The 13,925-nt window shown below is 35.9% G+C and overlaps 4 protein-coding genes across 7 annotated transcripts; 1 reads left to right on the forward strand and 3 right to left on the reverse strand.

Moving 5' to 3' along the window:
• Positions 1-1,510, reverse strand: LOC111807450 (late embryogenesis abundant protein D-34-like). Its single transcript, XM_023693183.1, has 3 exons — positions 1,161-1,510; positions 390-677; positions 1-314 (listed from the first exon to the last, which is right to left on the reverse strand). The coding sequence occupies exons 1-3, from the start codon at positions 1,485-1,487 to the stop codon at positions 153-155; spliced, it is 777 nt and encodes a 258-aa protein (XP_023548951.1). The 5' UTR covers positions 1,488-1,510; the 3' UTR covers positions 1-152.
• Positions 1,511-2,612: 1,102 nt separating this feature from the next.
• Positions 2,613-4,140, forward strand: LOC111807302. The gene is made up of 2 exons (XM_023692968.1): positions 2,613-2,874; positions 2,983-4,140. Exon 2 carries the CDS (start codon positions 3,060-3,062, stop codon positions 3,654-3,656), a length of 597 nt encoding a protein of 198 aa, XP_023548736.1. The 5' UTR covers positions 2,613-2,874; positions 2,983-3,059; the 3' UTR covers positions 3,657-4,140.
• Positions 4,141-6,442: 2,302 nt separating this feature from the next.
• On the reverse strand, positions 6,443-7,677 carry LOC111807813 (protein MARD1-like). Its single transcript, XM_023693690.1, has 2 exons — positions 6,782-7,677; positions 6,443-6,682 (listed from the first exon to the last, which is right to left on the reverse strand). Exons 1-2 carry the CDS (start codon positions 7,438-7,440, stop codon positions 6,604-6,606), a joined length of 738 nt encoding a protein of 245 aa, XP_023549458.1. The 5' UTR covers positions 7,441-7,677; the 3' UTR covers positions 6,443-6,603.
• Positions 7,678-9,006: 1,329 nt separating this feature from the next.
• On the reverse strand, positions 9,007-13,862 carry LOC111807536 (tRNA (guanine-N(7)-)-methyltransferase non-catalytic subunit wdr4). 4 transcript variants are annotated; one of them, XR_002816952.1, is made up of 12 exons: positions 13,625-13,862; positions 13,278-13,442; positions 12,798-12,981; positions 12,225-12,281; positions 12,074-12,144; positions 11,870-11,948; positions 11,731-11,790; positions 11,295-11,395; positions 11,143-11,203; positions 10,569-10,995; positions 10,162-10,217; positions 9,007-9,367 (listed from the first exon to the last, which is right to left on the reverse strand). XR_002816952.1 is itself a non-coding variant. In XM_023693295.1 (11 exons), exons 1-10 carry the CDS (start codon positions 13,756-13,758, stop codon positions 10,603-10,605), a joined length of 1,305 nt encoding a protein of 434 aa, XP_023549063.1. In that variant the 5' UTR covers positions 13,759-13,862; the 3' UTR covers positions 9,849-10,217; positions 10,569-10,602. The 4 variants fall into 4 exon arrangements, 2 of the variants coding, with proteins under 2 accessions (XP_023549063.1, XP_023549061.1); XR_002816951.1 differs by having other exon boundaries at positions 9,007-9,375; XM_023693295.1 differs by lacking the exon at positions 9,007-9,367 and having other exon boundaries at positions 9,849-10,217.
• Between the last annotated feature and the right edge of the window lie 63 nt (positions 13,863-13,925).

The following is a 13,925-nucleotide window of genomic DNA, read 5'->3' on the forward strand; positions in this document are numbered from 1 at the left end:
TCTAAATTAACTAATTTATTTATTTAACCAAACTCCAGAATCCAAGCTGATTATACAAAGACTCAAAACTTGATGACATGAGATGCGTAGAACAAGCAAAAACAAACTACGTGGATATGGTACACAGTACACACAAGAGCCAGATTTGGAAGCTAGCCCTGTTGTTGGTTGATCCTCGCCGCTGCCGCCACCGACGCCGCCACTCCTCCGGGCGTGGTGGTCATTGTCGGGTCGTTCCTTATCTCTGCGCTTATCACTCTCTCTGCATCTTCCTTCGTCACTGCCTTATCTTCCGGCAGCTTACGCGTGGCATCCTTTAAAAACCAACACGTGTCAATGGGTTAAGAGTTTTAAGAAAGAACCCAACTGAATTTTGATGCGAGAATTACGGTTAGAATGTCGCCCAGCGTTGTCTTGTCCTGGTCCCGCATGGCTCGTGTGTTGAGCGAGGCGGCAGACTGCGCCTCCGCCCCTATGCCACCGGGTGTTATCTCGTTGTTCCCTGTGGCTCTTACCTCGGCCGCTTGGATTGCGGCTGCGTCGCTTTGGTCGATGGGTTTGTCTCCTGCGCTTATTGCACTTGCTTCTAAGGCTTCCCCAATAGTTATTGAGTCCTTGTCGAGCGTTGCTCCGGGAGATCTCATTGGAACGTTAGGTTGAACGTATTTTCCCACCACCTAAGCCCCAAGCAAAATCACGAGAGTTTATGTTCAAAATATACAATGTCGTGGAGAGTCTGATTCTTAACATGATATCAAAGGCGTGTAGTCAAGAGTGACTCACGCGCGTGTAGTCAAGAGTGACTCACGCGCGTGTAGTCAAGAGTGAATTTTGTTCGAGGACTTAAAAAAGAAGTCAAACTTCGATTAAGGGGAAGGTTGTTCGAACGCTCTATAAACCTCATGGGAGGCTCTATGATGTACTTTGTTCGAGGGAAGATGATTGAGAGAGACCCACCTAGGTTAATTTATATAAGATAATTAAACCCTTTTCGAAAGAATGCAAAGCAAAATTATGAGAGCTTATATTCAAAGTGAGCGGAGACAGTTGTAATTCTCAAAGTTATTTCTCTCTGAATTAATGTGAGCGGAGGAGACAGTTGTAATTCTCAAAGTTATTTCTCTCTGAATTAATAAAAATATATTTTTAGCAAATTTTACCTGACCGCCAATGGACTCAAGGATGACTCGTTGGTCGTCAACGACAGTTTCAGTGACAGTGACGCCTTGGTCTCGAGCGACATCGGTCACGTCGGAGTGACCGACAAGGCCAGTGCGTTCGTTGATGTTGGCAGCGGACTGCATAACAGCAGCGGGGCCGCCGCGTGGAGTCTGGCCGAGGAGCATATTCTCGGCGGCCTGCATGGTGGCAGCATCACGAGGGGCAATGGGTTTGGAAGCCAAGTCGCCGGAGACGTCGAAAACGTCGCCATATTTGATGGGATCCTGATACTCCTCGGCGGGTCTTTGGGGCTGTGCTTGGCTCATGTTGACGGTCTTTGTGTTGTCTAGTTGGGTTGAAATTTGTTGTAATAAATGGGTAATGAATTTAAATACAAAAATTGGAGGGGCTTTACAGGTGTCGACAGGAGAATGAGGAGGTTTCAAAGAAAGGTTGGAAATACGTACACGTGGATATGAATGATGTAGGTATGGCAGCATGCCATATTGACGCTTGGAATTTATGAACAATAAACACGTGTATATCTTCTTTGACTCATTTCTTATCTTAAGTTGGACATGAAAACGAAGCATCTTTCATAAGAGTGAAAATCTCTCCCTAATAGATACATTTTAAAATTATGAGGCTAACGACGATATGTAACAGGCTAAAACGGACAATATCTGCTAACAGTGAGCTTGGACTATTACAAATGGTGTCAGAGCCCAGCACTGGGCTATGAAAGGGAAGAGGATTGTGAGGTCCCACATCAAGCTAGAGAGGGGAACAAAACATTCCGGTGTGCCAACGAGGACGTGGACCCTAAAGCGAGGTGGATTGTAACATCTTACCTCGATTAGAATGGAACAAAGCATTTCGGTATGCCAGCAAGGACACTGGCCTCGAAAGGAAGTGAATTGTGCGATCCCAAATAAAGCATTTTTCATAGAGTATGGAAATCTCTCTCTATTAGATACATTTTAAAATCGTGAGACTGACAACGATATGTAACAAGACAATATCATACTATTGTAGATGTCGGCGGTTCCTAAGAATAATCTCACCCAATTCATTAAAAATTATATTAATTTTTTTTAATTTTGTATTAATTTTTTTAAAAAGAGGAAAATTACAATATTGTCCTCAAATTTAAAGCTTCCTCACTTCTCATAATTTGATTTATGGTAATTTAATATTTATAGAATCATTTTGTGAATCCAAACAAAGTTGGAAATAAAATTATATTTAAAAAATAGTTTTAGAAATTAGGAAAAATAATTTTAAAAATATATTTTTTATTTTTAGAATTTAATTGAAAAAAAATAATTTATTTTAAAAAAAGATGCAATAAATCGCGCCTTTATTCTATAGTTGGATTCATTACAATATTTTTCCCTCTATTTCAAAGGACTTACCATTCAAATTTCAAATTTCCAACTGTAAATACAGAGGAAAAGACAAAGATACCCCTCAAATCCTGCCACCCACGATGAGGAAATTCAGTCAAACACAAGGACAAATACCGTAAACTTCATAAAAAGCCGAGCCCGGTCCTGCTTCTTAAAACCCGACTAGGATGGGAAAGATGAAGAACAAGCCGCCCGATTCATTCAAGTTCCGAGTTTAATCGCTCATAGAAAGAGCACTTGTTTTGATCTTCACTATCTTGCATTTGATCGTTCGCTGAGGATTTATTTCTTCTCCAAATTTCAGGTCAGTTCATGTTTCATCTCTTCCGTTTTCTTTTTTTCCGATTATAGCGAAGGATTTCTGTGTTCTGAATCGCATTTTGTCTCTTTCTTGTTTTTATTGTTTATTTAGATTGAGGATTCGCGTGTTCGTCGTTGAATTGATGTTCTTCGGTATTTTGTGGTTCTTTGAATCGATTTTACAATTGAATGTTGTTGGAATTTGATTCTGCGATGGAAACATTAGTGATTGTAGAACAGTACAGAGATGAGTTCTGCTATTTGGCCAAGACTCTAGAATCGGATCGATTAGGGAATTTGATGATTAAAGAAGGAAAACGGAAAAATCAATTTCGCCCTAATCCATTGAAGATTTCTTCGATTCCTGTTTATCTTTTTTCTTCCCCTAGAACACCGCCCCCCTCCGCCGATTATAACTGCACGCCGATTTCAACAATTTCGAGAAGTGCCCTAATTTCGATTAATAGGGAAATTTGTCGAAGAGAGAGCAATGAATTCGATGAACATTGCTGTTATGAGAGGTTATCCTTTCCTGAGCTTTGGGCTGGACCGACTTACTCAAATTCACCCCCGGCAAGTTCACTGCCGATGCCCAAATTTTCAATGCCAGGAAACAGAACTGTGTCACTCGATTTGCCCACCAATTCAGCTGCGGAATCAGTTGAAAAAATTCACCCAACTCGGGGCCGCTATACTCATCCTTCTACACGAGAGCCATTCCATGGTGCTGATTCTGCAACAAGAACACTTAGACGAATCCTTAACCTTGATATTGACTCCGAATGAATGAATGAATGAAGGAATGATGTTTGAGTGAGCATCAAGCTCACTAAATATAATGAAAGATCATGGGTAGGATATAGAAATTTGATTCTCTTTTAAGTGTTTGAGAAGTGGGATTTGTAGCTGATGGTAGATTTTCACAGCTTTATTCAATCTCAATCTTCTTGAACCTGCGAAGAGTTGCTTAGATATAGCTTGATTGAAGCACTGAACAGGGTAAAGCAGCAAGGAATCCAGCTACCTCAAACTTGTCAGAAAAGAAGATGTAAATTCTGAACTCTTATCTTCTTACTTAATCTTCTTGTTCATTATACACTTCGAGAGCTCAGATTTAGGCTTGTAAATGAAATCTAGCTTAGAGAAATTCGAGGTTTCTTTTCGATTCCTTCAAGATTCTCTATACACTACCCTGTTTGTTTATACTTTCTACTGATGGTTGATTCCATTGAGCCTTTTTTTTAAAGGTGAATTTCTTCTTGAATTCCAACTTTAGGGGCAATGCCAAATCCTTCCCTTTGAATTCTTGCATTTTTAAATGAACTTTCACACTATTGGATCGAAATAGTAAAGCTTTGAGTTAGATCTTTTTCAGTTTGGATAGGGTTGGATTTCAAGAGAATTGAAAATTTTGGATCGACCCAAATAGGCATTGGACTAGGTTCTTTGAGTTTAGAAATATGTGAATTGGAATGACTTAAATCTTTGGCCTCTGAATTAGAGACATATCTTGTAATAGTTTAGGCCCACCGTTAGTAGATATTGTCTTCTTTAGGCTTTTCTTATCGAGCTTTCCCTCCAAGTTTTAAAAACGCGTCTTCTAGGGAGAGGTTTTCAACCGATGAGAGATCTCACAATTGGACTTGGGTTCTTACAAATGGTATTAGAACCAAACACTAGGTGGTATGCCAGTGAAGATGCTAAGCCCCGAAGGGGAGTGGTTTGTGAGATCCCATAGATTGAAGAGAGGAACAAGTACAACGAGGATGCTGGCCCCAAAGGTAAAGAAACATCTCTCTAACAGACTCATTTTAAAAATCTTGAAACATCTCTCTAACAGACTCAATTTAAAAATCTTAAGGGATCTCGAAAAGCTAAATAGGACATTTAATATCAAACCCTCTAAATTTTAACTAAAACAAACAGTCATCTGATCATTTAATATGATCGCAAATATTGGACCGACCTAAATTTTTACTCTCTTTTCCTTCAATCTTCTTTTTAATGTATTACAACTCATCATATGAATAATTGAAGCATAATTGAAGGGTCCACCACACAAGTATACACATTCAAGCTTAATAAAATGCATTCAATTTGGAGTAAAATGCATTCAATTTAGATCAAGCTAGAATGAAGCAAAGTTGAGTAAGGGAAGCAGCTTGATCATTATAATTCTAAGAAACATACGTGACATTCATTCACTAGTTGAAGTCAATAATTTTCGAGACTACCACAATATGGGACGATTCATCTTCAATACTTAGTCGAGCTACTATTCAATGAAATTATACTGACCTCCCTACTTCGAGCTCTCTCACCTATTTCGTTCATTAAATTCAATGGATCATCTTCATTTACTCGGTTGAGCGAATTAGGTCAGAAATACTTAATATATCCGTATTACACCGAACAAGTTATACCTAAAAATGATAATTCTTACACAAAAAAAAAAAAAAAAAAAAAAAAAAAAAAAAAAAAAAAAAAAAAAAAAAAAAAANAAGAGACAAGAAATCGACAATTGATAGTGGGAGACTCCACAATCCCTCTTTTTCCCTTTTTACTCATTTCCAAACAGAATCCAAACCCATATTTCAATCATTTTTTTAATTTTTTTTTTTACTTTATTATAAATATATTAGATAATAATTGATTTTTTTAATCTATAAAAAGAAAAAAAAAATTAATATATAGGAATTAAATAGAAATTCTCGACTAAACTTATAATTTATTTACTTACTAATTTTAAATATAATTAAAAAAATATTAATATAGAGTTGATTCAAATCTCAAAACCTCACATTTATTGTAGCATGTGCACCAAAAATAAATATAGTAAAAATAAAACAAGTTAATGATTAATTAATATTTAACTTAATCAATTATTAATTTGTTTGTGATTTTAATTCATTTAAAATTAGTTAATACCATACAATAATAAATAGTTACATTTTCTATAAGATTTGTAAAGTTCATATTTATTTTTAAAAAAATTAAAAAATTTATTTTAAAAAAATAGTTTAATATTTATCATCTTATGAATAATTCATTAATTAGATATGGTTGATTTTAGCTAATTATAACGTAATAATTATATCAACCTAAATATTGATTTGTTATATTCATAGTAAATTTTATGCTAATTTTTATAATATTTTATCTCAATTTTTACTAGATATTATTTTTACAATATTTTCTTTTAACTATAGTAATTTCTAAAAAAAAAAATTAATAATAATAATTTAGAAACTATTTTATGATTTTAATATTTCCAATTGGTTGGTATATATTTTATAATTTAAATACATTCGAGTAAATGAAAAGTAAAAGAATTTACTAAACCCGGGAATAATCTCGATAATATAATAAATAAAATATACTTAAAAAAAAAGTTGACAATTGCTATCTGTCTCACTAAGATATGATCATGTTATAACAGATACAATAAAATGTCGGGATCATCAAATATCGAATTTATGCATAATTATTAAAGTGATACATACATACATATACATATATATGCATGCATGCATACATATATATATATATATATTATATTATAGTAAAAGCCAAAGCAGCAATGATATTAGTGAATATATATTTTTTTATGAAAATTTCTCTCTCTCTCTACAAACACTTCTCTCTCTTATCTCTATCTGCATGAGAGAAAAAAAAAAAAACAAAACAAAAAAAAGAGTAAAATTTTGCATGAATTTTATGAAAAACATGATGATCAACATGAATCCTCCTGTTGGATGTCCAACAGCATTTCTTGGTTGCGACAATCTTGGCTGCAAAAAGCTTTCTCTCCTCTGCAACCAACAATGGCGGATTATTATTTAAATTTAAAAAAAAAAAATGAAAAAAAACATATTTGCCTGTAATAAAAGGTCAAAGGTGAAATATATTACCTGTAAATATAGATATCATTGGTGAGGTGAAGAGGGTTGTTGCAAGTGAAACAAAAGCTAAGGAACTCGTTATTTTTCTTCTTCGGAGAATCATAATCAACGAAGCTTTTGACCACAAAGTTGTCAAAAATATGAGTGGTTTTTGCATTAGGCCCATGTCTTCTAACACATGTATACTCTTCACACACCTCCATCTCCTTCACCGTCATCAACCCAGAGCCGCCGCTTCCGCCGCCGTCCACGGTGGGAGGAGGGATTAGGACACGAAGTTTAGCGCTAAAAATGAGACTCTTAGTGGGTTTGGAGTCGTTTTTGTCCTCAATTAGAGCAAGCCCAATGGGGTTTGGGTGTGAAATTTTGTGTTTGGTTCCTGGGAAAATTGGTTTGGAATTTTGGAGAGAGAAAGATGGTTTGGAATCAAGAACAGAGGAGGGACTAATAAGAACAGAGGAGGGACTAATAAGAACAGAGGAGGGACTAATAAGAACAGAGTGATCAGCTGTTCTTGTTGAAAAAGCTCTGAATCTTGGGGAACCAAAGATGGGGTTTTTAAGTGGTTTTGTGAATGAAGAAGAAGAAGAAGAAGAAGGAGATTGAAAAGGGGGATCCGCCATTAAAGCTTGCTTCCCAGTTACAGCTCTGGATCTGTTCCTCAGCATGGTTTATGGGTTTGGATGGAAATTTGAGAAAAGGTTGTGAAAATGGAAGCTAAACTTCAGTGGCTTCCATGGCTGAGCTTAGAAGAAGAAGAAGAGGAAGAAGAGGAAGATGAAGAAGATGAGATCAGTGGGTTCCCAAAAATGGTTCCTTTTTTCACTCTAAAACTTGTCAAACAATTTGATAAACTTAGTGGAAATATATTATGACTAATTCAAATTACAACAAACCTTATCCCTTTATCCCTTCTTCCCAACTTCTTTTCACTTTCTCACCTGTATTTGATGCTATCCATCATTTTCAAAATCATGACCACTTCTCACAATCGTACTCTGGATGGTAGCGGACTTGTGATTATGCGGCACTCACTTTCCAACGATAAGTGAGTTAAGCCAATTCGTCCTTACGTCGCCTACAGCCAAGCGACGTATGCTCGAGCCTCTGGCCTCGGTTTAAGAAGAAGGTTTTAGAAAACGAGAATAGAGAGAGATTTTGTAAAGAGACGTTATATATGCAACAAGAGAATAATACGAGTAGAGGGTCTTTTATGAAAGACAAAAAGTAAGGACTACTAAAAATGAGAGGGTAAAACGGTAAATATTGAAATGTATATACCCAATCAAAACTAAACTCAAAATTCAAGAACAACTAAAGAAGTAAATAAATTTGAAAGAAAAAAAAAACTAAAACTAGGGGCCAACTCCACCTAGTCATATGGTAGGCGGGCCGTGGTTTAACATATAGAACTATATAGAAATGTGTGACGTGAATATATAACGAAGCTACATAAATTAACAATAATCATAATTGATTATGCATTACACGAAAATAGTATATTATTTTTTTTTATTTTTTTTGTTCGTCCCCTCACTCTTATCATAGTTAAGTATCTAACTCTTATCATAGTTAAGTATCTAACTCTTATCAGGGTTAAGTACCTAATTAATTAAATTATACTCGAGTAATGATATTTCTCAAATTTAATAGAATAACAAAAATATTTTCTCTTTTAATATTAGTTTTTTTTTTTTCCTTATCTTTTATGGTGGGGGTTTTTGTCGTGTAGTGTGTCAGTTCATTCTCATGCTTAGTTCACGTGAAGCCTTATCCTGACTCTCTCTCTCACTTTTGAATTAAATCTGATTGGGTTGGGACATATATACAAATTTAGTTAAATTACAAAAAGTACTTTTATTAACGTTTAGTTTACTTTTGTACTATAAATAATTTTTAATTTTTTTTTTATTTAAATTGAGATTTACAAACATTTATAAATACTAATTTAGATCGTAACTCACTACAACAATTAATAATTTAATAATCATTTATAAAAAATAAAAGAATATTGATGATTTTGTGTCGGTGGATTTTTATTTTTTATAATTTAGACTAAATTTATAATTAAAGTATGTTTATAAAAAATAAAATTAATTAAAGAAAATGAGAGGTTTTATTTTATAATAATAAAAATGAAAAATATTGGAATCTTTTGTGTTTTGTTCTGACACGGCTTGTGCAAAACACAGAGCCCTAGAAATGAACGAAAGGCACGCACTTATAGGTTTGGATGACTCAACTTTCTAATATTATATTTTTGGAATAAGATAACTCAACCAACCAATAACCCTCCTCCCTTAGTCTCGAACCTATAACAATCTACTAGATATTGTCCACTCTAGGCTGATGGTGCAATATACTAGTCAAAGTGAGACTAGACCTTCTTCACAACAGACAAGTTAATATACTAGTCAAAGTGGGACTAGACCTTCTTCACCGCAGACAAGTTAATATACTAGTCAAAGTGGGACTAGACCTTCACAGCAGACAAGTTAATATACTAGTCAAAGTGGGACTAGACCTTCTTCACAGCAGACAAGTTAATATACTAGTCAAGTGGGACTAGACCTTCACAGCAGACAAGTTTTAAACCTGTGAGACTAACGATAACACATAAAGTTAAAACGAATAATATCTGCTACCAATAAATTTGAACTGCTGGTATAGGATGAGATCAAATACTTGATTGAGTAGGGTAGTCGAGGTCTATGTGAAATTTCATTTCAAAACCAATCACTAAATAATACTTTTAAGAGTTCGCTAGCAAATATTGTCCTTTTTGAGCTCTCCGTGCCGAACTAGTAAGAGGTTTCCACACCCTTATAAAGAATGTTTTGTTCTCCTTCTCAACCGATGTGGGATCTCACAATGCTACTGTCAACAAACCCTTAACAACTATTCGACTCTAACTACATTCAGTTGTCTAGAAAATTTATAGGATATTAAAGGCTCGAAAACTTTTTCAAACACTTAAAATATCAGTCCAAACGAAGCTTACATTATCATGAATTAGACTCGTCTACTCTAGGTTCTCTGACTTTTGCTAATGGTCCAAATAATCCACCAAATCAAGTTAAAACATCAGTAATGTGGGGGAGCAGCAGAATTTAACAAGACTACGTAATTGTGGAGAGTAGTTTAGTTTCATGTGATGAAGCAAACGACGTGCTTGCTTATGACTCACTAGAAGGTATGGTATGAATGAATAAACAAATACAGGATGAAGATTGCTTGCTTGTCCTCTTCTCTTTCAACTGCACCCACCACCCTTCTATTTTAATATTCCCTCAATTATTGACATTTGATGCTGATGGATTTCAAATCCCACTAAATTCCAAGACAATTGCTCTAAATCATTACATAAATTTAAGCTAATTATTACATACCTGCCCCCCTTCAAATTGGTGTCCCTCCGGCTGCTGCTGAGCTTCAAGTGCACCTCCTGAAGACATATAACAAACAAATTTCAACTCATCTATCATCAAAATTCAATTTCCATTGATAAAAAAGGGAACCCTTAATCGATCCAGGGCCAGCTTTCTTCCATGAGAAAGAGAGGCCGACGACAATTGGGGCTATTTTGGCCATTGCCCATGTTCTTCGACAAAATAATTGAGGGGACCAACTTACCTTACCTTCCTAATTTCCTATTACTGATATGGCTTTGACCAAGAAAACTGCGGCTAATGCACGTCAAGTTTCTCTTGCAGAATAAACTAGAACATTATCACAATAATCTAAGAACTAAAAGCCTCTGTTAAACCAAAAAAGTTGAATAAAGAACTAATTTTACATGAAACGGGCTACTGTTGCTGCTGATGTGATACTCATCCTTGTTTAAGCTTCCTATCATTTCTTGTTCTCTTTCGGAAGTCCCGCTTCTCTGTTGAGTACTGTTTCTTAGTCAACAGATTGCTCATTGCAGTTTTAACAGCTTCGGAAGCTGCCAAGAACACTTTTTCGTCGAATGTTACTCCTCCCTGCAATTTTTCAAGCAGCTTCTCTCCCCCGGGTATTGCATCATCTTCCAGTATGGATAACTCGTTCTCAGTGGAATTCGGATTGTCCTTGTTGAAACCACTGATGACCTTGACACGGGCCAGAGAGGAGTGCCCCAAATTGTGCAAACCGGAGACACCGGTTACCATCCATAGGTATCGAGTCGAGCAACTGGATGATAGGCTAGTTGGGATGAATGTCTCCTCACTTATAGAAACCACCTGAAATATCAATAACAAATGAATTATAGCTTGAAACAAGGAAATAAATACACTCAGATTCTCACAAACAGAAGTTTATAAAGCATTAATCTGGAGAACCCAGTCACAATAACCATTGAGATTGCTCCAGTTGCCATGAGTCATTACCTTGACTACAGATAGAGTATGATTTGACAGGTCACAGTTTAGCAAAATTATTCCATGCAAGCTACAAAGAAAAATGATAACGTAAATTAGGTAAAAAATTCGATGGTAAGACTCCACCAAAGAAGAGAAAAGAGCATAGATGGGAAAATTGCCTCTGAATCGCCACTGCAACAAGGCCACCATCGGCAATCGTGCAGATACTTGTGACAGCTGAATGGCAGCCCTCTCTTTCTTTAGAGTCAAGGAGTTCTACCTTCAATAAGTTAGTGAGAGAAATCAAATTGTGAACAAGGAGATCAAGATCCATACCACAAAAGGGAAGGATGCACAGTTTACTTAACTATTCTAGTTACAGAAGAGAGAGACTTGAACAATCCAAAGATATTTTACATCAATCTTAATATGGGATACAATAAACTCTTGTCTAAGTTAACAAGTATCTTGTCCTAGCTTTAGTGTTCATTAATCAGGGTAATAATTCTGAGAGAGCTTAGTATTATTCAATGTAGAGTTCATCAGTTTCATTTTTTGAAAACTATCGACTGAAAGTTTTAGAGGTCCAAAATAAGCTCAGAACAGCGATAACACCTTATCTCCAATCTCGCAAGTGGCAAGGAGTGATCCAGATAGAATATCCCATAAACGTACCTGAAAAGGCCACAAAATATGATTGTGTTTCACATATTGCACCAAAAGCAAACTAGGAGTTCATATGAGACTGTCTTACAGTTGAATCGCCGCTTCCAGAGATGATAAATCCATGTGGGCATTCCAGCTTCGAAATGAAGGCTATGCAGGATACGAAACTAGAAAAGACACATGGAATAAATATATGAATCAAAATCGAAGGAAATATCGCTTAAAAATGCCACCACTACTGACCATCCACCTATATCTTGTCATATAATAGATTTAGATCATGGAAACTCACTCCGTATGGCCAAGACAAAAACTTTGAATCTCATGAGCTTCATTCACAGGTTTTGTGGGGAACGTAGTAACCTTCAACAAAAGCAACACCGTTTTAGAAAACATGAATTTCTATGAGTTACTCTCATAGCTAATGAGGAGAGCATGACTACCCGAATTTTAAAATCACGGTCTGCACTAACTAAGAACCGCCCATCCAATGAGAATTCCTGCGACCATAAAGATAATAGTTGTGTAATTAACTGCATGAAAACAGTAGAAACAGAAAAACAGCAGAAACATTTCCCACCATTATAAATATCTTATAGCATTATATGAATCAACCTCATCCAACATTAGTTCTTTTGGCTTTCGAATAGAAAAGAAAATTTCATGAGGAATATAAGTACAAAAATATCTGTTCCAAAACAAAATAGATAGGCAATCACGACAAACAAACTAAATGCATAAGCAAACCTCCGGATCCCCAAAACATCAATCATACAAAATCCTCCGGTTATGCTCAGACATATGTATCTTGCCTTGGTTCTCCACATAGAAGTCACTCGACGTTCAAATGTAAAATTTCAAAATAACTTCAAAACAATCCTCACCCCCATTGTTGGCCATGAATCTTTAAATACGGAAGCTAATTATATATCAAGAAAGGGTGATGTTCCTTTGAAGCCACTTTGCAGAAAACGCAATAATGTGAGAGAAAAGGATGGCTAAGAGAGAGTGCTTACTAAGCTAGTGATTATACTGCAATAATGTGAAAGCAATGACACTGCCTTCTTGTTGACCAGAGGTTGATTTCCATCAACCCCTCCATCAAGATCCACAACCCAGATAACCCCAAACTTGTCAGCAAAACAAACATGCATGCCATTAGGGCTAATGGCAGCTGCACTCACTCGTTTTTCAGAACCCCTGTCAGGAGAATTATGAAAACTTCAGTATACACAAAGAAAACCAATCAAGAAAGCATGCAGCTGGTTACAATTTTTCCTGATAATCCAGAAGCTACTATACGTATTATAACCACAAAAAGTAACCAAATTTGCGCAATATTTAAGCCACTGGTTTGCGTGTACCAACTCATAAAGCAAATATGCACGTGAAAACGCCTAAATACATCAATCAGTTCACAAATCCATGGCCAATGAACATCCTCGAAATAAATCACCTAGAAAAAAGGACAGGAGAGAAAGAAAAATAAAACTTACACATTATAAATACAGCGCCAAGACTCAGTCGACCAAATCTTAACAGTCTTATCATCACCAGCAGATACAAAGAGCTGCCCATTCGAACCGTAACAAATCGTTCTAATGGAGTCTTTATGATATGATCCCCCAGATTCATCAACCAAAGAAACCGGACAATTACCTCTGCAGTTAACTCAAAACAACTCATCAACATACGAGCAAGCAATTCAACAGGGCTACAAACGTGAGTACAGATGAGATTTTAATTTTAAACAAAATTAGTACAAAGAGAGTGAGTATAGTCGTATTGTAACATCAATCCAAGTTTATAAAAGATAAAAATTAATGGAGCCGAAAAAACTTACACGAGGTCGAATACACGTAGGTCGGACCCAACGGCGACGGCAACAGATTTCTCGGCTGGATGAACTGCAATTAAGGCCGGAGCAATCTCAACATCTTTGTTAGTATCTCCTTCTTCTACCGGCGTTTCTTCCATTCTTCCGGTGAACTGAAACTAAGAAGATTAGGGCGTTTAGGATAAATTTTAGGGTTCTCGTGAGAAAATTGGCGGAAAATTGCTGTATTTCAAACAACAAATTACGAAAATACCCTCCCATTATACCTCAAATTTATGCACGATCTTTCCTTCTCTCTCCAAAAATA

The sequence above is a fragment of the Cucurbita pepo genome, chromosome LG12, assembly GCF_002806865.2.
Source record: "Cucurbita pepo subsp. pepo cultivar mu-cu-16 chromosome LG12, ASM280686v2, whole genome shotgun sequence".
Classification (NCBI taxonomy): domain Eukaryota; kingdom Viridiplantae; phylum Streptophyta; class Magnoliopsida; order Cucurbitales; family Cucurbitaceae; genus Cucurbita; species Cucurbita pepo.